The sequence below is a fragment of the Antechinus flavipes genome, chromosome 1 (assembly GCF_016432865.1).
Source record: "Antechinus flavipes isolate AdamAnt ecotype Samford, QLD, Australia chromosome 1, AdamAnt_v2, whole genome shotgun sequence".
NCBI lineage: Eukaryota > Metazoa > Chordata > Mammalia > Dasyuromorphia > Dasyuridae > Antechinus > Antechinus flavipes.
In genome coordinates this window covers 453493150-453519359 of record NC_067398.1, presented here as the reverse complement: position 1 = coordinate 453519359, position 26210 = coordinate 453493150, and the positions used below count along the sequence as shown (strand labels likewise).

At 32.1% G+C, this 26210-nt stretch overlaps 1 protein-coding gene across 3 annotated transcripts in view; it reads left to right on the top strand.

The window, feature by feature from the left end:
* C1H8orf34 (chromosome 1 C8orf34 homolog) overlaps nt 1-26210 on the top strand; it is a 435849-nt gene that overhangs the window by 125000 nt on the left and 284639 nt on the right. For all 3 annotated transcript variants that reach the window (XM_051970072.1, XM_051970073.1, XM_051970071.1), the window contains exon 5: nt 1196-1224. In XM_051970072.1, the coding sequence (XP_051826032.1) occupies nt 1196-1224 (29 nt within the window). The remainder of the gene's footprint in view (nt 1-1195; nt 1225-26210) is intronic.

Genomic DNA, 26210 nt, shown 5'->3' with positions numbered 1-26210 from the left:
ATGAATTTTCCTCATTCCAAGTTCAGCATTCTATGCACTATGTCAGTCAATTGGTTTTCTCTATTTTACACTGGGGAAAACAAAGAAGGAAATTGGAGCATGGATTAAGTTGCTTGCAGGGGGTCATATAACCAGTAAGTGTTTCATGCTAAATTCGAGCTCAGATTTCTTGTCTCCAAGTTCAAAACTCCTGCACTGAGTCACCTGACTATAGAATCAAAAGTTTCTTTCAAAAAAAATCTTTTTTTAAAATTTGTTTTTAGTGAAAAATAAAACATTTTGCATTTTTGAACCTCATTTAAAATCTGTGACAACAAAAAACAAAAACAAACAAAAGAGAAACAAAATTTTTAAAGCTTTTAAGAAAGGTCTCCATAAGACAACATAAGAGATCTAGAATCCCTTAACATAGAAAAGGGATTGGCCAATTTCAACAACAAGCAGCAAGAATATGAAAAAAATTGATTTAAGGGTTTTTTTAATTTTTTTAGTAATGAGGACAGGAAAAAAAATAGAAATAGAAAGATTATAGTTTGAGAGATTTGCAATCAATAATAAAAAAACTTGGAACTTCCTGGCAATAATGATCATTAGACCATGAGAAGGCAATTTACAGAACAGGGGAGGTAATTTTTTCCAGAAATTTTCAATTAGAAATTATTTTAGAGTTGTTTTAAGTCAAGATTCTCCCAAAGGACTAGGAAGATTAAACAGAGAATGTATCAAAAGCCAGTCAGCCACCATTTTGTACCTCAACATTTATGAAGCTATAAAGAATTATTAAATACATAGTTACCTAAAATAACAAAGATTTCTAATTAAAAATAATTGGCTTGAAAAAAATAATTGGCTTGGCTCACAATTAACAATTAACAAATAACAAGTCCTTTTATACACTGTGGAAGAGAACAATGTGTTCTTGCCATAGTTTTACTTTATTTCCAAGAACTCCATAAAGGGCCAATTAAAAAATTGCTTCATTCTCACTCACTCATTTGACACACCAAAGAATTAATAATTTTTTAAAAGCTTAATTTACTTTATCAAAAGATGTGTTACCTTTTGGGCTTTTTTTGTTTCAATAATAAGAAAAAAAGTGTTATATTAATGAAATGTGGTAGTTTTGAAAATATAATAATAATATTAAAAAGTTAGAAATGTTTTCTAATTTTTAATATTAATCTTTTTATTCCAGGCATTGGTATTTCAGACGAACTTGATAAGGTAAGCTAAATCATGCTCTTATTGAAATGAAGGTAGGGATATTTAGACATTTTATTGATTTGGAATGTATATGTTTGAATTATTTAGGTTAAAGTGATTACATAAATTTTAAAAGTCAAAGTGTGGCATCTCAATATATAACTATTTCTTTGAAATTCAATCTTTATAAATTCTTATGGCAGAAACATTTTAACATTTGGATCCATGAATATTACTGATAAAGTAAAATTAATTTGTCACAATTATATCACTTCAGCATGCTTGACAACATTTAGCCAATAGTTAAGCAAAAAAAATAACATAGGAGATCATTAACACTGATCTGTGGCAGAAGCATATTTGCTGAAAACTCATCTGAATGGGCAAAAAAGTTATAAATAAATGAATGTTAAATTAATATTACGTCAATATTGAACAGTAGATGGTGTTTCAGGGAAAATAAGACAAATCTTCAAATAATTATAAGTGCCTAAATCTGGTATATATAATATTTTTTCCAATTATTATTTTTATAATAGCTTTTCACTTTTCAAAATACATGTTCAGTATCTATCTAAAATCAACAGCAAACATTGTTTGTAATGGAGAGAAGCTGGATATATTCCCAGTAAGATCAGAGGTGAAACAAGGATTCCCATTATCACTATTATTATTTAACATTGTACTAGAAATATTGGCTTTAGCATAAGAAAAGAAAAAGAAATCAAATGAATTAGAATAGGCAATGAGGAAATAAAACTATCACTCTTTGCAGATGATATGATGATATGATGATACTTAGAGAATCTTAGAAAATCATCCAAAAACTTATTGGAAATAATTCACAGCTTTAGTGAAGTTGCAGAATATAAAATAAACCCACACAAATCATTAGCTTTTCCATATATTACTGACAAAGATAGAAAGAGAAATCCCATTTAAAATAACTGCAAATAAAATACTTGAGGGTGTACCTACTAAGACTAATCTAAGAACTCTATGAACACAATCACAAAACACTTCTCACACAAATAATGTCAATTCTAAACAATTGGAAAAATATCAATTGTTCATTGGCAAGCTAAGTTAATGTAATAAAAATGACAATTTACCTGCTCAGTGCCATACCAATCAAACTGCCAAAACATTATTTTATGGAATCAGAAAAAAATAATGACAAAATTCCTTTGGAAGAACAAAGGTCAAGGATATCAAGGGAATTAATGAAAAAAAAAATTTACAAAGGATGGTGGCTTAGCAGTACTAAACCTAAAACTATATTATAAAGCGGCAGTCATCAAAACCATTTGGTACTGGCTAAGAAATAAAGTGGTGGATCAATGGAATAGATTTGATACACACTACACAGTAATCACAACCTATAGTAACCTAGTATTTAACAAACTCCAGCTTCTGGAATAAGAACTCACTATATTTGACAAAAATTGCTGAGAAAACTAGAAAATAATATGTAAGAAACATAGCATAGATGTACATCTCACACCCTATACCAGAATAAAGTCAAAATGGGTACATGATTTGAGCATAAATTATGAATGTTAAATTCATATTACATTAATATTGGACAACATATGGTATTAAATATACATTAGAAAAGCAAGGGATAATTTACCTATCAGATCTTTGGAGAAGGAAGAAATTTGTGATCAAGAAAAAATTGGAAAACATTATGAAAGGCAAAATGAGTCACTTTGATTTCATTAAATTAAAAAGTTTTGCAGAAATACAACCAATACAAACAAAATTAAAGGGGAAGTACAAAGCTTGGGGAAAATCTTCACAAATCTTTTTGATAAAGATATTATTTCTAAAAAGTATTAAAAACTGTATCAAATTCATAAGAATACAAGTTATTCCCTAATTGAAAAATGGTCAAAGGATATGAATAGACAGTTTTCAGATGATGAAATTAATATGAAAAATATTCATATAAAAATGCTTTAACTCACTATTGATAAGAGAAATACAAATTAAAACAACTCTGAGGTACCATCTCACACCTCTCAGATTGGCTAAGATGACAAGGAAAAGATAATGATAAATGTTGAGGATGTGGGAAAAGTGGGACACTAATACATTGTTGATAGAGTTGTGAAATGATCCAACCATTCTGGAGAGCAATATGGAACTATGCCCAAAAGGCTATAAAACTGTACATATCTTTTGACCCAGTATGCCATTACTGGGTCTGTATCCCAAGAAAATCATAAAGAAGGGAAAAATACCCACATGTACAAAAATGTTTGTAGCAGCTCTTTTTGTGATAACAAAAATTGGAAATTGAGTAGATGCTCATTAACTGGGGAATGGCTGAACAAGCTGTGATATATGAAGGTAATGGAATATTATTGTTGTACAAAAATGATGAACAATCCGATTTTATGAAGTCCTGGAAAGATTTACATGAACTGATACTGAGTGAAATAAGCAGAACCAGGAATATATTGTACACAATATCAGCAAGAATGTGTGATGATTAACTATGAAAAATTTGATTCTTCTCAGTGGTTCAGTGAACCAAATCAATACCAATAGATTTTGGACAGAAAGTACTATCTGTATCCAGAAAAACAACTATGAAGACTGAATATAAATCATGCTAAGTTCACTTCTTTTCTTTGTTATTTTTTTTTAATCTCTCCCATGGTTTTTCCCTTTTGCTCTGATTTTTCTCTCCCAACATGATTCATAAAGTGATGTGGATTAAAAATAAATGAATTAAATAAAAAGTAAATGTTCAATATTCATGCTTGCAAAATCCCACATTCTAAATTTTTCTTCCTCCTTCCTCCCTTTTCCCCTTCTCTAGACAGCAAACAATCCAGTGTAGGTTAAACATGTGCAATTCTTCTAAACATATTTCTACATTTTTATCATGCTGCACAAGAAAAATCAGACCAAAAAAGAAAAAAAAAGAAAACAGCAATAATAACAAAGAAGAAAATACTATGTTGTAATTCACATTCAGTCCCCATAGTCCTCTCTAGATGCAGATGGTTTTCTCCATTACAAGTCTATTGGAATTGACCTGAATCACTTTACTGTTAGGCAGAGTCAAGCCCATCACAGTTTATCATTACATAACCTTGTTGTTGCTTTGTACAATGTTCTCTTGATTCTACTCACTTAAATCAGTATCAGTTCATGTAAGTCTTTCTGAAATCATCCTGCTGACCTTTTTTTTTTTTTTTCCAGATTTTTCTTTCTCTCTCCCTTCCCTCTCCCCTCCACAAGACAGCAAGCAATTTGATATAGTTTAAATATGCACAATCCTGTTAAACATATTTCCATATTTATCAGGCTGTGCAAGAAAAAATCAGATCTAAAGGGGAACAGACTATGAGAAAGAAAAAATAAATAAACAAACAAAAAGGTGAAAAATATTATGCTTCAATCTATATTTAATCCCCGTAGTTCTTTTTCTGGGTGATTGGTATCCAGATATTGTATTTTTAGAATTTTGAATACTTACTATATTTTTAGAATTTATAAAAAGATTTAGAATTTAAAATACTATATTTTTTAAAAAATTAAAATACTGTATTTTTAGAATTCAGAATTTAAAATACTGTACTTTTAGAATTTAGAGCACACACCAGTGGGTATGTATCCCAAAGATATAAGAAAAAAAGGAGAAAAATCCATATGTGCAAAAATATTTATAGAAGTTCTTTTTGTAGTGACAAGAAACTAGAAATTGAGTGGATTCCCATCAGTTGGAGAATGGCTGAATGTGCTATGGTATGTGAATGCAATGGAATATTATTGTTCTATTAAAAATGATCAGGGCAGTTAGGTGATGCAGTGGATAGAGCACCAGCCCTGAAGTCAGGAAGACCTGAATTCAAAGCTGGTCTCAGACACTTAACACTTCCTAGCTGTGTGACTTTGGGCAAGTCATTTAACCCCAATTGCATATGTTTAATGTTTTCTTTTTTTTTTTTTTTCCAGATTTTTCTTTCTCTCTCCCTTCCCTCTCCCCTCCACAAGACAGCAAGCAATTTGATATAGTTTAAATATGCACAATCCTGTTAAACATATTTCCATATTTATCAGGCTGTGCAAGAAAAAATCAGATCTAAAGGGGAACAGACTATGAGAAAGAAAAAATAAATAAACAAACAAAAAGGTGAAAAATATTATGCTTCAATCTATATTTAATCCCCGTAGTTCTTTTTCTGGGTGATTGGTATCCAGATATTGTATTTTTAGAATTTTGAATACTTACTATATTTTTAGAATTTATAAAAAGATTTAGAATTTAAAATACTATATTTTTTAAAAAATTAAAATACTGTATTTTTAGAATTCAGAATTTAAAATACTGTACTTTTAGAATTTAGAGCACACACCAGTGGGTATGTATCCCAAAGATATAAGAAAAAAAGGAGAAAAATCCATATGTGCAAAAATATTTATAGAAGTTCTTTTTGTAGTGACAAGAAACTAGAAATTGAGTGGATTCCCATCAGTTGGAGAATGGCTGAATGTGCTATGGTATGTGAATGCAATGGAATATTATTGTTCTATTAAAAATGATCAGGGCAGTTAGGTGATGCAGTGGATAGAGCACCAGCCCTGAAGTCAGGAAGACCTGAATTCAAAGCTGGTCTCAGACACTTAACACTTCCTAGCTGTGTGACTTTGGGCAAGTCATTTAACCCCAATTGCATATGTTTAATGTTTTCTTTTTTTTTTTCAGAGGCAATTGGGGTTAAATGACTTGCCCAAAGTCACACAGCTAGGAAGTGTTAAGTGTCTGAGACCAGCTTTGAATTCAGGTCTTCCTGACTTCAGGGCTGGTGCTCTATCCACTGCATCACCTAACTGCCCTGATCATTTTTAATAGAACAATAATATTCCATTGCATTCACATACCATAGCACATTCAGCCATTCTCCAACTGATGGGAATCCACTCAATTTCTAGTTTCTTGTCACTACAAAAAGAACTTCTATAAATATTTTTGCACATATGGATTTTTCTCCTTTTTTTCTTATATCTTTGGGATACATACCCACTGGTGTGTGCTCTAAATTCTAAAAGTACAGTATTTTAAATTCTGAATTCTAAAAATACAGTATTTTAATTTTTTAAAAAATATAGTATTTTAAATTCTAAATCTTTTTATAAATTCTAAAAATATAGTAAGTATTCAAAATTCTAAAAATACAATATCTGGATACCAATCACCCAGAAAAAGAACTACGGGGATTAAATATAGATTGAAGCATAATATTTTTCACCTTTTTGTTTGTTTATTTATTTTTTCTTTCTCATAGTCTGTTCCCCTTTAGATCTGATTTTTTCTTGCACAGCCTGATAAATATGGAAATATGTTTAACAGGATTGTGCATATTTAAACTATATCAAATTGCTTGCTGTCTTGTGGAGGGGAGAGGGAAGGGAGAGAGAAAGAAAAATCTGGAGCACAAAGTTTGCAAAAATGTATGTGGAAAACTGTCTTTACATATATTTGGAAAAATATTAAACTGTTAAAAAAGAATATAGAAGACAATCATTTTTTGCTTAGATGACTATGAAAGCAGTAGCATTTGCATTGGATACTGAAGTATGAATCAGTTGCAAAAAATGGAGACTGGAAAATAGAAAGTGTAAAGTAGTACAGCAAAAGTTGACATTCAGAGAAAAGTCACAGCATGTCTTGGTATTGTCATTTGGCAATGAATGTTTCCTTTTCCCACTTCTTATAATATTTATGATATGAATCAGTTATATGGCATTGGGCTACTATATTATCCATATCTGAGGTGATATTTTGCTTTCCCTGCAAGACTGTAGGCCCCTTGAGGTCAGTAGGCATTTCTTATATATTTCTTTGCTTATTTTTGAAGGCAATGAGTTAAATGACTTGCCCACAGTCACATAGCTATTAAGTGCCTGAGATCAGATTTTGATTCAGTCTTCCTGACTCCATGGCTGGTGTTCTATTTACTGTGCCATCTTGCTGCCCCTTTATTTATCTTTGTGGTCTTCATCTAGTATCAACTAGTTGTATTTTGCAGTAAGGAAAACCTTATTTCACATCTGACCATAGACACTTACTAGCTCTGTAATACTAGGCTAACCTGAATTGTCTGCTCATTTTCCTCATCTTTAAATTAGAGTTAATACTAGCCTCTACCTTTATGAGTTGTTGTGAAGATAAAAGGAATTGATATTTATTAAGTGCTTTACAAACTTTCAAGTTCCATCTAAATTCTAGCTATTACTAGTAATAATAATAATGAATATTTGTTAAATAAATGAGTAATGTACTGGAACAAAGAAATATCTGCTTTTATTTCAAATTGAGTTCCTGTTCATCATAGTTACATTGATGTTGTTTTATACTAACCCTTAAGGACTACCCTCTCTACCTTTACTTTCCTCCCCCAGAACTGTATTGAAAGAAAATTTTCCTTTACAGAGTTGTTATAATATCTATGTAATGTCATGATCTGGATTCAGGAGGCCAGAGAAGCAAAAGAACATAGTTTCATATATACAACTATGTGTTTGAACTCATATAGGGCCTTTGGTGAATAAATAGATAGATACTATTTTAATTCTTTCAAAACTAACTATGTGCACTTAACAAGTACAGTCTGAGTTCTTGTTATCAATAATGAACATTTTGAATAAATGTGAAAAGGGAAACAAGACAATCTGATCTATTTAGAGATAAAAGTATCACCTAGAGATCATAACAGCTAGATAGCTAAGCAATGCTATGGCGATAGCCCTGGAATTGGAGTCAAGAAGAGGACCCGAGTTCAAACTCTACCTTTGACACTTACTAGCTATATAATTCTGAGTAAATCATTTGACTTCTACTTCCCTCAGTTTCCTCATGTGTAAAATAGAGGACAATGATGATACCTTCCTCCCAGGGTTGTTGTAAAGATAAAATGATATAATATTTGTAAAATACTCTGCAAACTTTAAACAACCATTTCAATGCAAGCTATTATTGTTGTTAAATTCTCATTGTCTTGTTAAAGTGTTTTACCATGACCCTCAATGTTCTAAGGCACCCAGTCACCTCTAGATTCTAGTTTCTGAAACACAAACAAGGAGAAGCTCTGAAAACCCACAATTCAAATCTAATGCACTGGACAGACTGATGTCATAAGCTTTCATAACATACTCCATGCTGGTGTAGAAAAATTATGTTTTGGAACAATTCTAATTGACTTACTAGGCAATTGTTGTGTTTAGTGTGCATTTGTACTTCAGAAGTAAACAAATGCTATAAAACAGGTTCATTTGTTGTTGTTTTCAATTGTCTATACTAAGAACATATTGATTATGCAATTTAAACTTAAAGTATGAATGCATGTTTGTTTGTTCCCACCCCCCTCCCAGAAATCCTGATTGTTAAATAAACATTTACTAGAACAGCCCTGTAGGGATCTATGAACTTTACTTGAGCTCAGCAGTTCAAGAGAAAAGTCATCATTAGAATGGAGGTCTGGTGATTATAGACTAATAATAATAGTAATATGAAGAAGTATAAATAACAATGGAATTTTTAAAGTACATTAAAGGTTTTGTTGTTGTTTAGTCATTTGTTGATCATGTCTAACTCTTATGGTTCCCATTTAGGATTTTGCTTTCTGTAGGATTTTTGTTTTCTTTGCAAAAATACTGGAGTGGTTTTCCTTTTCTTTCTTCAGATCATTTTATAGATGAGAAAACTGAGGGAAACAGAATTACGTGAGTTGTCCAGGGTAACAAAGCTAATAAGTGTCTGAGGCTGGATTTGAGTTAAGGAAAACACGTTACTTAATACTAGATCTAATGCTTGATCCTTTTTTAAGGTTTACAAAATGCTTTATATCCCTTATCATTTAAGCCTCATAACACCCCTGAGTATATACATTGTATAGAGTGGACAGAGTCAATGGCAACCAGTTAGTCAGTCAGCAAGTATTTATTAACTGCTTTCTATGTTCTAAGCACTGTGCTAAGCAAACCAGTTAATGAACCAACCACTCAGTAAATCACTGTTTCATATTCACTCCCAGGCCACTTCTATTGTTTTTTTGCCAAGTCCCAAATGCACTGTTGAACTTCTCATATTCCATCGAGCCTCTTCTCTAAACTCAGCCTACATTTATTAGCACACTCTTTAATCACGTACAAATTAATTCCCAGAACACTCTTTAATCATACTTGAATGCACATCTAGTACACTCTCTCCCTCCGGTTTCTGACTTTTTTCATGCTCCTCTGCCCAAAGTCCCTAAGTTCATCTCTCAAACTATCAATCAAATATACCAGCCCTGAAGTTACTTTATTTTATTCTAAAATAAGTTTTATGACTTGCAGTTAGTTGTTTCTCCTTGTAACTTTCCCCAAATAGCAAAAGGCATCCTGACAGAGAGTCTTCCCTGACAAAGCACATGAATGCTTTTTTTCTCCCTTTCAAAAACCTTGGCTTCTGACTCTTTCCTGTAATTTTCTCATGTGCCTTAACCACAGTAATGTATATTTTCACTGATAGTTACACGTTATTATATATCTGCTGAATTTCTTATACTGGACCTTGGATTAGCCATAACTTTTATTGAATTGTTCAGATAATCTAATTCAAGACCATGTCACTCACCAGCCCATATAAAAAGACTTCTGAGAAAGAGAAAGAAATCATTCATTATGTTTATCTACTAAGTGTAACAAGCTGATTTACATGGAAAGAGTTCTAATAATCAGAAAGGCAGTCATATAACTTGTGCTGTGCACTATGAATGATGAATTGGTTGATAAACATGGAAACAGGTACAAAAATCCTTATGTAATAACTGTGTAATGATCTGTCTGGGAAAAAAAAAAAAAACTTCAGGGGGGACTTCTGACCAAGATGGCGGAGAGGCCGCACACATCTACTTAAGCTCTGTGTTTTCTCTCAGAATTTATTTCATGACAAACTTTGGAATTAGTGCTTGATTGAAAAAAAAAAAACCCACAAATAATTACCAACAGAAGACATCCTTGAAATTCACCAGAAAAGGTCTGTTTTTGTGCAAGGGCAGGGACAGTTAGGCAGAACACAGGCTGAAGGCAAGCAGTGGCAGTGAGAGCACAGCAAGCAGCTCACACTGAGCAGACCAGAGGGGGGTGGGGTGTGATCTCAGCCATCTCTGCAGGGAGAGTTTTACTATAGTATTGGCTGCTTTGCCCTGGCAGCAAGCCAGTAGATAAGCAGAGAAGCTAAAAACACAGGGGATGAAGAATATAACCCCGAAAAGCAAGAGTCTCTCAGGACCTGGCCACACTCACCCACAGTATCTCAGCACGCTCAGAGTCTCAGAGCTGAGACTCAGCACAGCCATTGCTGTCCTGCTAGTGCCTCCCTGCTTCCCCCACCCCCGCCCCCGCAGTCTATAGAGGAAGGTCAGTAACACCATACAGCATCCCCTCTCCCCCCCACCCCCACAAAGAAAAGAGCAGATTGCATGTTTGTGTGTGTGTGTGTGTGTGTGTGTGTTTTTGCTAGTTTGTCTTCTTTGATTCTTCTCTGACAAAATGAGCAAAAAATTTAAATGGACCTTAACCATTGATAGCCTCTATATAGATAGAAAGCAGATTTTAAACCCCGAGGAGACTAACAACAGACTGTCTCCAGATGAATCCCCAACAGGAGATATGATCTGGTCCTCAACACAAAAGACTCTCAGAAGAAATTAAAAAGGCTCTCACAAGAGAGCTAGAAGGAAAATGGGAAAAGGACAGGGAAGCTTGGCAAGAGAGTCTGGATAAGTCATCCCACTCATTTAAAGATAGAGTGGATAAAGAAATCAAATCCCTGAAAAACAGAATTAGTGAACTGGAAAAAGAAAATAGCTCTCTCAAAAATAAAATTGGCGAAATGGAAAAAAAATTCCATAAAACAAAATAAAAACTCAATTGGACAATTAGAAAAAGATATAAAAAAGTGAGTGAAGAAAATACTTCATTGAAAATCAGAATCAAACAAATGGAATTGAATGACTTGAGGAGACACCAAGAATCAGTCAAGCAAAACCAAAAAAAAAAAAAAAAGAAAAGAAAAGAAAAAGAAAAAGAAACAATGGGAAAAAATGCCAAATACCTTCTTGGGAAAACAACAGACCTGGAAAATAGATTTAAGAGAGACAATCTTAGAATTATTGGACTCCTTGAAAAATATGATGAAAGAAAGAGCCTGGACACTATTTTCCAGGATATCAAAAAGAACTGCGCAAAAATTATAGAACCAGAGGGTAAAATAGAAATTGAAAAAATTCATGGATCACCTACTGAAAGGGATCCTAAAATCAAAACACCAAGAAATATAGTGGCCAAATGCCAGAACTATCAGATAAAGGAAAAAAAATACTGCAAGCTGCTAGAAAAACCCCAATTCAAATATAGAGGAGCCACAATAAGAATTACTCAAGACCTAGCAGCATCCACATTAAAGGATCGAAGGGCCTGGAATATGATGTTCTGAAAAGCTAAGGAAGTTGGTATGTAGCCAAAATAACTTACCCAGCCAGAATGAGCATCTTTTTCCAGGGAAGAAGATGGACATTCAAGGAAATAAGTGAATTTCACCTATTTTTTGATGAAAAAACCAGAACTTAACAAAAAAGTTTGATCTACAAATATATAACTCAAGAGAAACATAAAAAGGTAAAAAGAAATCTTGGGAACTATATTTCTGCTATAAAGATATTTAAAGAACACATGTATATTTAGTTGTAGAAACTAGAAATTGTTTGTTGTAGAAAAAAGAGTTGTAGAAAGGAAATTGTACTTGGAAAAGGATAAAGTGGGGATACTACATCTCATGAAGAAGCAAAGGAAACCCATTATATCTGAGAAAAAGAATGGAGGGGGATGAACATAGTGTGTATCTTACTGCCATCAGAATTGTCTTAAAGAGAAAAATATTTAGACATATTTGATTTATGTTGAAACTTCTCCCACCTCATTGAAAAGTGGGAGGGAAAAAGTAAAAAGGGAAGGAGTAAGATAAGCAGAAGGAATACAGAAATTGTGAGGAAAAGGAGTAAGATAGGGGGAGGAATTCTAAGGTGGAGGAGGAATACTAAAAAGGGAGGTCTGTGAGAAGCAAGTGGCGCTCACAAGTTTAATACTGGGGAGGGAGTTAAGGGGGAAGGAAAGGAGAAAAGCATAAACAGGAGTTAACAAGATGGCAAGCAATACAGAATTGGTCATTCTAACCATAAATGTGAATGGGGTAAACTCCCCCATAAAGAGGAAGCGGTTAGCAAAATGGATTAAAAGCCAGAATCCTACAATATGTTGTTTACAGGAGACATACCTGAAGCAGAGTGATACATAAAGAGTAAAGGTAAAAGGTTGGAGCAGAATCTACTATGCTTTAGGTGAAGTAAAAAAAAAAAAAAAAAAACAGGGGTAGCATCCTTATCTCAGATCAAGCAAAAGCAAAAATTGATCTAATTAAAAGAGATAAGGAAGGGCACTAGATCTTGCTAAAGGATAGCATAGATAATGAAGCAATATCAATATTAAACATGTTTGCACCAAATGGTGTAGCATTTCAGTTCTTAAAAGAGAAATTAAGAGAGCTGCAAGAAGAAATAGACAGATAGTGGGAAATCTCACCCTTGCATTCTCAGAATTAGATAAATTAAACCACAAAATAAATAAGAAAGAAGTCAAAGAGGTAAACAATACTAGAAAAATTAGATATGATAGATCTTTAGAGAAAACTAAATGGAGATAGAAAGGAGTACACTTTCTTCTCAGCAGTTCATGGAACTTATACAAAAATTGACCATATATTAGGACATAAAAACCTCAAACTGAAATACAGTAAGGCAGAAATAGTAAATGCATCCTTTTCAGACCACCATGCAATGAAAATTATATTCAATAAAAAGCCAGGGGAAAATAGACCAAAAATAATTGGAAACTAAATAATCTCAGACTAAAGAATGATTGGGTGAAACAGCAAATCATAGACATAATTAATAACTTCACTCAAGAAAATGACAATAATGAGATGTCATACCAAAATATGTGGGATATAGCCAAAGTGGTAATAAGGAGAAATTTCATATCTTTAGAGGCCTACTTGCATAAAATAAAGATAAGGTTAATGAATTGTGCTTGCAACTAAAAATGCTAGAAAAGGAACAAATTAAAAATCCCCAGTCAAACACTAAACATGAAATTCTAAAAATAAAAGGAGAGATCAATAAAATTGAAAGTAAAAAAAAAAACCAACTGTTGGATTAATTAATAACACTAAGAGTTGGTTCTCTGAAAAAGCCAACAAAATAGACAAACCCTTAGTAAATCTGATTTAAAAAAGGAAAGAGGAAAATCAAATTGTTAGTCTTAAAAATGAAAAGGGAGAACTCGCCACTAATGAAAAAAAAATTAGAAGTTACTTTGCCCAACGTTATGCCAATAAATTCGACAATTTAAATGAAATGGAAGAATACCTTCAAAAATATACCTTGCCCAAATTAACAGAAGAAGAAGTAAATAGACTAAACAGTCCCATTTTAGAAAAAGAAATAGAACAAGCTATTAACCAACTCCCTAAGAAAAAATCCCCAGGACCAGAAGGATTTACATGTGAATTCTACCAAACATTTAAAGAACAGTTAACTTCAATGCTATATAAACTATTTGAAAAAATAGGGATTGAAGGAGTCCTATCAAATTCCTTTTATGACACAGACATGGTACTGATACCTAAACCAAGTAGTTTGAAAACAGAGAAAGAAAATTATAGACCAATCTCCCTAATGAATATTGATGCTAAAATCTTAAATAAAATATTAGCAAAAAGATTACAGAAAATCATCCCCAGGATAATACACTATGACCAAGTAGGATTTATACCAGGAATGCAGGGCTGGTTCAATATTAGGAAAACTATTAGCATAATTGACTATATCAATAACCAAATTAACAAAAAACATATGATCATCTCAATAGGTGTAGAAAAAGCATCTGATAAAATCCAACATCCATTCCTAATAAAAACACGTGAGAGGATAGTAATAAATGGACTTTTCCTTAAAATAGTCAGGAACATATATTTAAAACCATCAGTAAGCATCATATGCAATGGGAGAAAACTGAAACTTTTCCCGGTAAGATTAAGAGTGAAACAAGGTTGCCCACGATCACTGCTATTATTCGATATTGTATTAGAAACACTAGCCTGGACAATGAGTCAAGAAAGAGATTGAAGGAATTAGAGTAGGTAATGAGGAAACCAAACTATCACTCTTTGCAGATGATATGATGGTATACTTAGAGAACCCCAGAGAGTCTACTAAAAAGCTATTAGAAATAATTCATAACTTTAGCAAAGTTTCAAGATATAAAATAAATGCACATAAATCCTCAGCATTTTTATACATCACCAACAAAATCCAGCAGCAAAATATACAAAGAGAAATGCCATTCAAAATAACTGTCAAAAGCATAAAATATTTGGGAATCTATCTACCAAAGGAAAGTCAGGAATCATATGAGCAAAATTACAAAGCACTTTCCACACAAATAAAGTCAGATTTAAATAATTGGAAAAATTTTGAGTGCTCTTGGATAGGGTGAGCGAATATATGAAATATGACAATATTCCCTAAAGTAATCTATTTATTTAGTGCTATACCAATCAGACTCCCAAGAAACTATTTTAATCATCTAGAAAAAATAACAACAAAATTCATATGGAAGAACAAAAGGTTGAGAATTTCAAGGGAATTAATGAAAAAAAAAATCAAATGAAGGTGGCCTAGCTGTACCTGATCTAAAATTATATTATAAAGCAGCAGTCACCAAAACCATTTGGTATTGGCTAAGAAATAGATTTCTTGATCAGTGGAATAGGTTAGGTTCACAAAACAAAATAGTCAATAACTATAGCAATCTAGTGTTTGACAAACCCAAAGATCCCAACTTTTGGGATGAGAATTCATTATTTGGCAAAAACTGCTGGGAAAACTAGAAATTAGTATGGCAGAAATTAGGCATGGACCCACACTTAACACCATATATCAAGATCAAAATGGGTCCATGATTTGGGCATAAAGAATGAGATTATAAATAAATTAGAGGAACATAGGATAGTTTACCTCTCAGACTTGTGGAAGAGGAAGGAATTTGTGACCAAAGAAGAACTAGAGATCATCATTGATCACAAAATAGAAAATTTCTGATTACATCAACTTAAAAAGCCTTTGTACAAACAAAACTAATGCAAACAAAATTAGAAGGAAAGCAACAAACTGGGAAAACATTTTCACAGTTAAAGGTTCTGATAAAGGCCTCATTTCCAAAATATATATAGAGAGAACTGACTTTAATTCATAAGAAATCAAGCCATTCTCCAATTAATAAATGATCAAAGGATATGAACAGACAATTTTCAGATGATGCAATTGAAACTATTTGCACTCACATGGAAGAGTGTTCCAAATCACTATTGATCAGAGATGCAAATTAAGACAACTCTGAGATACTAGCACACACTTGTCAAATTGGCTAAGATGACAGGAAAACATAATGATGAATGTTGGAAGGGATGCGGGAAAACTGGGATATTGATGCATTGTTGGTGGTGTAATGAACAAATCCAACCATTCTGGAGAGCAATCTGGAATTATGCCCCAAAAGTTATCAAACTTTGCATACCCTTTGATCCAGCAGTGCTACTATTGGGCTTATATCCCAAAGAAATACTAAAGAAGGGAAAGGGACCTGTATGTGCCAAAATGTTTGTGGCAGCCCTGTTTGTAGTGGCTAGAAACTGGAAAAATGAATGGATGCCCATCAATTGGAGAATGGTTGGGTAAATTGTGATATATTGATGTTATGGAATATTATTGTTCTGTAAGAAATGACCAGCAGGATGAATACAGAGAGACTTGGAGAGACTTACATGAACTGATGCTAAGTGAAATGAGCAGAACCAGGAGATCATTATATACCTCAACAATGATACTGTATGAGGATGTATTCTGATGGAAGTGGATCTCTTTGATAAAGAGATCTAATTCAGTTTCAATTGATCAAGGATGGATAGAAGCAGCTACACCCAAAGAAAGAACACTGGGAAATGAATATAAACTGCTTGCATTTTTGTTTTCTTCCCGGGTTATTTATACCTTCTGAATCCTATTCTTCCTGTACAACAAGAGAACTGTTTGCTTCTCCACACATATATTGTATCTAGGATATACTATAACATATTTAACATGTATAGGACTGCTTGCCATTTAGGGGAGGGGATTGGAGGGAGGGAAGGGAAAAGTCAGAACAGAAGTGAGTGCAAGAGGTAATGTTGTAAAAAAATTACCCAGGCATATGTTCTGTCAATAAAAAAATTATAATTAATAAAAAAAGAAAAAAAACTTCATATATAAAAATAAAATAAATGTTAAGTATTTATAACTCTAATCTTTTATGTTTCATGACATTCTTTTTGAAATACTTTATTTCCCCCCAATTATATATGGAAACAATTTTAAATATTTAAGTTTTGAGTTCCAAAGAAATTAAAAAAGGAAGAAAGGAAGGAAGGAAGAAAGAAGAGGAAAAAAAAATTGAAAGATACCATGATTCAGTCTGTATTCAGTTCACATCAATTCTTTGGAAATGGATAGCATTTTTCATCATGAGTCCTTTGGTAGAGTATCTTAGATCATCATACTGCTGAGAATAGCTAAATCATATTGTTCATCATAAAATATTGCTGTTACTATGCATAATGTTCTCCTATTTCTTCTCATTCACTTAGTATTAGTTCATTCAAATCTGTCCAAGGCTTTCTGAAATCACCCTGCATGTCATTTCTGATAGCACAAAAATATATGATTACAATCATATGCCATAATTTATTCAGTCATTTCCCAATTGGTGGGCCAACAATAAAAAACAAAACCAAAATAAAACAAAGCAAAAATAAAGAAAAAAAAAAACACAAAACAAAACAAAACAAAAAACCCCCCAACATTACTATAAATACATTTGTACAAATAACTTCCTTCCCTTCTTTTCTTTCTTTCTTTTTCTTTTCTTTCCTTTCCTTTCCTTTCCTTTCTTTTTCTTTTCTTTTCTTTTCTTTTCTTTTCTCTTTTCTTTTCTTTTCTGTTCTTTTCTTTTCTTTTCTTTTCTTTTCGCTCTTTTATGGATACAGAACTAGTAGGAGTATTTATTGCTGGATCACAGGCTATGCACAGCTTTGTAATTCTTTGGATAACATTCCTAATTACTCTTTAGAATGTTTAGATCAGTTCACAACTCCACCAGCAATGCATTTTCTCCCACATCCCTCCAATATGTATCCTTTCCCCTTGTTGTCATTTTAACCAATTTGATGAATAGGAGTGGTATCTCAATGTTATTTTAATTTTTGTTTCCATATGCCATATTCCATATTCCAAAGTGATTTAGAGCATTTTTCATCACATAAATAATTTTGATTTAGTTGTCTGAAAACTAGCTATTCATATCCTTTGACTATTTATCAATTGGGACATATAATGTTTATAAATTTGACTTAGTTATATATATATATTTTTTTTTTGATAAATGAAGTTTTTATCATAGAAGCTTGTTATAATTTTCCCCATAATTTTCTCCTTTTCCTTCTAACTTTGGTTGCATTGGTTCTGTTTGTGCAAAACCTTTTACATTTTATATAATCAAATGATCTATTTTACATTTCATGTTTACTATATCTTATTTGGTTCTAGATTTTTCCCTTACCCATAGACCCGAAAGGTAAATTATTCCATGTTCTTCTAAGTTGCTTCTTCTAATTTACAGACATTTTATTTATAAATCATGTAACTATTTTGAACTTATCTTGGAAAACAATATACCTAACTAAAAACAATATATCCAACTATACCTAGTTTCTGCCATACTGTTTTCCAGTTTTCTCAGCACTATTTTTTTTCAAAAAAATTATTTTTGTTCCCAGAGCTTGTATCTTTGGGTCTATAAAACACTAAATTACTACATTTGTTTTCTATAATATACTTCAACCATTTTCCTGATCCACCATTTTATTTTTCAGACAGTACAAGATTGATTTAATAATTGCTATTTATAACATAGTTAGACTCTGATATAGCTAGGCCATCTTTATATTTTTTTAATTGATTCCTTAGGTATTCTTAACCTTTTACTCTGACAGATGAATTTTTTTCTGACTCTATAAGATGATATTTTGGTAGTTTGAATTGGCATGAATCACAAACAATTGATATTTTCCAATTGTTTAGATATGACTTTGTGTAAAAAAGCCATTTGTATTTGTATTCGTATAATTCCTGGGTTTGACTTGGCAAATAGAATCCCAAATATTTTAAATTATTTAGTTATTTTACTTTGAATTTTCTATCTCTTGCTGCTAGATTTTGTTAGTAATATATAGAAATGCCAATAATTTATGTGGATTTATTTTATATTCTGGAACTATAACATTATTATTTGTTTTAAATATTTTAGTTGGTTCTCTAGGATTCTCTAAGTATGCCTTTATATCATCCACAAAGAGCAATGCTTTTTTTCCCTCCTTGTCTATTCTAATTCCTTCAATTTCTTTTTCTTCTCTTATTGCTAAAGCTAACATTTTTAGTATGATATTGAATAATAGTCATGATAATGGACATCCTGGATTTACTCTTGATCTTATTAAAATGGTTTCTACCTTATCTCCATAAGAGATACTGCTCACTGATGGTTTTAAATAGATAATCACTTATTATTTTAAGGAAAGCTCCATTTACTCTTCTGTTCTCTAACTTTTTTTTAAATAGGAATGGATGCTACATTTTGTCAAAAGCCTTTTCTGCCTCTATTGAAATAATCATATAATATTTTTTTTTGGTTTTTAATTGAAATGGTCAATCATGCTGATTCACAATATTGAACCAGTATTGCATTTCTGGTCTAAATCGTACTTGGTCATAGTTTGTTTTCTTTTTGATATATTTTATGTATTCTCTTTAAAAAAAAATTCTTGCATTAATATTCATTAGGAAAATTGGTATATAGTTTTCCTTTTCTGTTTTGGCTTTTCCTGTTTTAGGTAGCCGTACCATGTTTATGTCAACAAAATATTTTGCTAAGATTCCTTCTTTGATGATTTTCCTAAACAGTTTATATAGCTTTGGAACTAATTGCTCTTTAAAGATTTAATAGAATTCATTTGCAAATCCATTTGGACGTAGAGTTTTTTTCTTAGGAGTTCACTGATGGTTTGGTCAGTTTCTTCTTCTAAAATAGAGTTAAGTATTTTATTTCCTTTTCTTTTGGTTTGAGCAATTTCTAGTTTTGCAAATATTCCTCCATTTCACTTAGATTGTCAGATTTATTACTATACAATTGGATGATAGCTCCAAAATATTGCTTTAGTTTCCCTTTAATAGATAAATTGACCCTTTTATTGTTGATATTGGTAATTTGGTTTTCTTTTTTTTCAAAATAAATTAAACAATGTCTTATCTATTTTTTACTGTTTTTGTTTTCACAAAACCAGCTCTTGTTTTTATTTATTAATTCAATGATTTCCTTTCAATTTTATTAACCTCATCTTTGATTTTGAGGATTTTCATTTTAGTGTTTAATTGGAGATTTTAAATTTGTTCCTTTTCTAGCTTTTTTTAGTTGCATGCCCAATTCATCGATATGCTCTTTCTTCATTCTATTGATGAAAACATTTAGAAATATAAAATTTCTCTTAAGTATGACTTTGGCTACATCACATATATTTTGGTATGTTGTTTCATTGTTGTCATTTTCTTAAATGAAATTATCAATTATTTCTATGATTTGTTCTTTGACTCATTCATTCTTTAGGGTTAAATTATTTAGTTTCCAGTTAATTTTTTAATCTTTGCATGGCCCTTTATTAAATGTATTTATTGTATCATGTTCTGAAAAGGATGCACTTCATATTTTTGTCTTTCTGTATTTGATTGTGTAAGATTTTTGTGCCCTACTATCTCATCAATTTTTATTTAAATGCCATTTACTTCTGAGAAAAAGATATATTGCTCTTTATCTCCATTCAGCTTTCTCTAGAGCTCTATCATATCTATCTTTTCCAAAAATTCTATTCCCCTCTTTAACTTCCTTCTTGTATATTTTGTGGTTAGATTTATCAGGTTTTGGGAAGGGAGAGTTGAGATCCCCCACTAATATAGTTTTATTGTTTATTTCTTCCTGTAACTCATTTAACTTCTTTAGAAATTTGGATAATATACCATTTGATGCATATGTCTAATATTGATATTACTTCTATAGTATCTCTAGTACCTTTTAGCAAAATGTAGCTTCCTTGTCTTTTTCAACTTGATCTTCTTATGCTTTGCTTTGTCTGAAATTGCTATCCCTGCTTTTTTTTCCTACTTCAACTAAAGCATCATGCATTCTGCACTGGCCTTTAATTATTACTCTGTGTATGTCTCTCTGCTTTGCATGTTTTTCTTGTAACCAACATATTATAGGATTTGGTTTTTAATCTACTGTGCTATCAATGTCTATTTTATAGGACAGCTAATTTCATTCATATATCACACTTATGATTACTGTGTATTTCCCTTGATCCTATTTCCCCATTTATACTTTTCCCCTCTCTTTCTCCATTTATTCTGTTCTTCTTCAGCAGTTTTGCTTCTGCCTTCCATCTTTCTCAATTTGTCCCACATTCTTTCACCCCCTACCTTCTTTTATCCTCTTCTCCAATAAAGTCCTTTACATTTTCTTCTATTTTTTTTCATTCTTTTGATTTTGACTGATTCTTGATATCTCACAGTGCCATTAACCCTTACTTGCCCAGTTCTTATATATAAGGAATTGTTTTCTTTAGTTAGCTTTTCTATCTCTTTTTCCATTTGGCCAGTTCAACTTTTTAAGAAGTTGTTTTCTTCAATCAATTTATGTGCTTCTTTTCCCAAATTATTTTTAAAAATAATTCTCTTGGATCATTTTCATTTCTTTTCTCAATTTTTCTTCTACTTCTCTAAATTTAAATATCCATTTTGTGCTCGTCTAGGAAAACTTTTTGGGTTTCAGACTGATTCATAATTCTCTTTGAGACTTCAGATGTGGACATTTTAATATTGCTGTTCTTTTCTGAAATTGTGTTTTGATCTTTGTTGATATAGGAGCTTTTTGCAGTCAGGACATTTTAAAAAAAGCTCATATTTTAGCCTATTTTGTGAGTTTTAAATTGAATTCTGCTTCTGGGGCACATAGGCACTGTCCCAACTTTTTTGTGTTGGAGAGGGACTTCTAAACTTTTATGTAGGAATTTCTTGGCCTAGTCATGCTGATTGCATCAAATTTCAGAGGTTGCCATCTCACCTGTTGCATCCAGTCTAAAGGCCCCATATCTGCTTCAGTGTGTTGTTAGGTTGCTGATCTATGCTGGGATTAATGGCCTCATGCTGGCTTGCATGAATACTACCTATATTGGGCTGTACTCCCCTTTTACCCAGATGAGACCACCTGTCCTGCAGTCCTTCTTAGTTATCTTGGACTGGAAACCTGTTTTGCCTATTCCTTTTGTGAATTTTGTCACTTCAGAATTGATTCTGAGGCTTGGTTTTCAATTAATTTGAAGGAATTGGAGAAAAGTGGGGAGACTTCCTATTTTATCTCTATCATCTTGGCCTAGTGGATGCTGTCAAATTCTATTTTGCTTTGTGGTTCTAGAATATCAGGTCAGTTTTTCTTGATAATTTGTCCAGGCTAATTTTTTTTTGTTCATGGCTTTCAGGTAGGCTAATAATTCTGAACTTATCTCACCTCCATCTATTTTTCAGGGCAGTTATCTTTCCAGTGATAATTTCTTATTTTCTTCTTTTTCATTCTTTTTATTTTATTTTGTCATTTCTTGATTATTTTGTAAAATTATTAACTTTAAGTTGCTTAACTGAAGTTTTTAAGGGATTATTTTCTTCAGTAAACTTTTGTACCTGCTTTTTCATTTGTCCAGTTCTGTTTTTTTAAGAGCTGTTTTTTTCAGTAAATTTTTGTTTATCTTTTTTTCATTGTTCTTGTATTTCTTTTTTTTCCTAATAAGTTTTAATATGCATTACTTTATGAATCATGTTGGGAGAGAAAAATCATAGCAAAGGGGAAAAAACAGCATGGGAGAGACTGAAAAAAACAGAAAAAAGAAGTACACATAGCATTTGTTGATTTACATTCAGTCTCCATAGTTGTTTTTCTGGATGCAGATGGCATTTTATGTTCAAAGTATACTGGGATTGCTTTGGATCACTGAACCATTGAGAAGAACCAAGTCTGTCATAGTTGGTCATTGCACATTCTTCCTGTTATTGTGTATAATGTATTCTTGGTTCTGCTTGTTTCACTCAGCATCAGTTCATGTAAATCTTTCCAGGCCTTTCTAAAAACAGCTTATTAATCATTTTTTAATACAACAATATTCCATTACCTTCATATACCACAGCTTTACCAGCCATTCCTCAATTGATGGACATCTACTCATTTTCCAATTTTTGCTACCACTAAAAAAGAGTTGCTACAAACATTTTTCATACATATGGGTCTTTCTCACTCCTTTATGATTTTCTTGGGATAGAGACCCAGTAATGGCACCATTGAGTCAAAGGGTCTGCACAGTTTTATAGCATTTTGGGCATTCCATATTGTTCTCCAGAATAGTTGGATCATTTCACAATGCTACCGATAATGCTTCAGTGTCCCAGTTTTCCCACATCCCCTCCTGTCATCTTAGCCAATCCCAGTGGATATGAAATGGTACCTCAGAGTTATTTTAATTTGCATTTCTCCAATTAATAGTGATTTAGAGTCTTTTCATATGACTATAGATGGTTTTAATTTTGTAATCTGAAAATGTCTCTTCATATACTTTGACCTTTTATCAATTGGAGAATGACTTGTAGTCTTATGAATTTGATATAGTACTTTATATATTTTAGAAGTAAAATATTCATCAGAAAAACTGTCTGTAAAGATTTTCCCTGCTTTGTGCTTTCCTTTTAATCTTGTTTCTGTTGGTTTTGTTTGTGCAAAAACATTTTAGTTCAATGTGATCAAAATTGTCCATTTTGCCTTTCATGTTGTTCTCTAGTTCTTTGGCCATAAATTTCTCCCTTCTTCAAAAATCTGATAAGTAAATTATCCCTTGTTTATAGTATCATCCTTTATGCCCAAATTGTATGTCCATTTTGACCTTATTTTGGTATGAGATGTGAGATGTAAATCTATGCCGAGTTTCTGATATGTTATTTTCCACTTTTCCCTGAAATTGTTGTCAAATACTGAATTCTTATTCCAGAAGCTGGAGTTTGAGGTTTAAGCAAATACAAGATTACTATAGGTCTTGATTATTGTGTCATGTATATCTAATCTACTCCATTGATCCACCACTTTATTTCTTAGCCAACCCCAAGTAGTTTATAATATAGTTTTAGATTTGGTACTGCTAAGCCGTTATCCTTTGTATTTTTTTTTTCATTAATTCTCTTGATATTCTTAACTTTTTGTTCTTCCAGACTTTGTATTTCTTTGATGAAGCTGTTGACTCTTTCTTCATGATTCTCTTGCATTACTCTCATTTTTTTTCCAATTTTTCTTCTACTTCTTATTGGACTCTTGAAATTCTTTTTGAGTTCTTCCAAGAGTTCTTCCTGAGCCTGAAACCATTTTACATTTCTTTTTAAGGTTTTGTATGTAGCCATTTGGACATTGTTGTCCCCTTCTAAGTTTGTGCTTTGATACTCTCTATTTCTATAATAGCTTTCTATAGTTAAGTTCCTTTTTTGGTTTTTGTCTTTTTTCTACATATTTTGTTTCTTTGTGCTTTTGTGTAAGAGTTGGATTCTGCTTCTGCACTTTCTCAACCTTTTCCTACTGGAGTATTGGACCTTACTGCTGATTTACATCAGGCCTTAGAAATTAGCTGAGGCTTTCACTGGAGATGGGAACTTTTTGCTGGCTTGTATTAAGGGCAGGGTGTCACTACTGACTTGCTCTTTCTCTTTGGCCTAGTTGTTTTCCTGTCCCAGGACCTCACTACTAACTTGTTCTGGGTGATAGGGTTTCATTGTGTTCTAGCAATGAGGGCATGAACTCACTGGTGGCCTGTACTGAAGATAGAACTTTGTTTTGCTGCTGGTCTGCAAGAACAGCTGGTTTGTCTCTGACATGTTAATACGTAAGAGTGGAGTCTCAGTGGTAGTTTACTCAGGGTTAGACCCTTACTGCAGGCCTCCTGAGATGTAGCCTATTTATTTCTGCTGTCCTTCCATCTCACCCCAATGAAAAAAGCTGTTCTGTGCTGGTAAGTTGCTTCCCTCCTCTCAAGTTGTTTCTGAGGTATTTTTTAAGGTATTTTGAGGGAAATGTGGAAGGATTCCAGAGAGCTCCTCCCTTAGTGCATCATTTTGACAAAAAGTTTAACATCATTTTTTTATTATTTTGTGATGATTGTCCTTTATATTTACATTTACATGGTTATAGTAATTTTGTATGTTTTTTTTCCATTTCACATTACATAGGTTCTCTGTTTCTTTATATTCATAATATTATTCATAATAGTTTTCTTAAAAAAAAGAAGAAAGTTTCCTATTTTATTAATATACCGGGAATTTCTTTAGCCCTTCCACAACTGATTAACATTTCTTTTGCTTCTAATTCCTTGCTATCACACAAAAAAAGCAAATATTTTGGTGTATATGTAGGTTTCCCTTTTGTCAATAGCTTCCTTTGAGATATATGTCTAGAACAGTAATCCCTGGATCAATAGGTATGGATTTTTTAGTTTCTTTATTTAAATGATTCCAAATTGTTTTCCAGAAAAGTTGAACTAAGTCCTAAGTCCAACAACAATACCTTAACGTGCTTTATTCCCCCTTAGCCCTTCAAATATTGATTATTCCCATCTTTTGTTGCACTTGACAATTTGCAGGGAATAAGGTGCTAATTTAAGATTGTTTTGATTTACTTTTCTCTTCTATTAATTATTTGGAACATTCTTTTATGTTGTTGACAATTATTAGCAATATTTCTTTTTTCTCAATATAATTTTATTTTTTTCAAATACATGTAAAGACAGGTTTCAACATTCATTTTTGTAAGACTTTGTGTTCCATTTTTTTCTCTCTCTCCCTTCCTTACCCCCCCCCACACACACCAAGACAGCAAATAATCTGATATAGGTTGAACACATAGAATCCTTTTAAACATATGTCTGTATTTATTATGTTGTAAAAGAAAAATCAAACCAAAAGGGAAAATACTATGCAAAAGAGAAAGCAAACAAACAAAAGGTGAAAATACTATGCTTTGATCTACATTCAGTTTCCATATCTTTCTCTCTGGATGTGGATGACCTTTCCATCCCAAGTCTATTGGAATTTCTTGGATCAAGCAATACATCTTTCAATAAATGTTTCTTCATATGTTTTGACCACTTTTCTATTGTGGAATTGCTTTTTGTCATAAATTTCTGTGTAAGTGATATGCAAGGACCAACTTCAAAAGGCTTATAAAAACTCATTTTGAAATTGTCAGTGTAAGTGTTTATACCTTCAAAATTGTCAAAAAAAAATCAGGGATTGGTTTATTTTTTGTTGACTATCAATACTTAAGAAAGTAGTGGAGAAAATGATAATAATGCAGATTAAATTTTAAAGTGTGTTGTGTAGTAAGAACCAGTTATTAAACATTTAGCAACATTGCTTTGCTATTATGATAAACCAGGGTTGTTTGTTTGTTTGTTTGTTTTTTAAATAAGGATGCCTCCAATGCATACCCAAATTCATTCAAGATTACAAGTTACTGTAGGTGAAAAAAATCAATTCCTCATTCATCATTTTCCTGATGATGAATTATATCCCTAATGAATAATTATTCATTATTTGATCTTCACAATAGTCCTGTGAAGCACTTAGAATAGACGTTCAGAATCACAGATCTCAGAGTCTGAAGTAATCTCA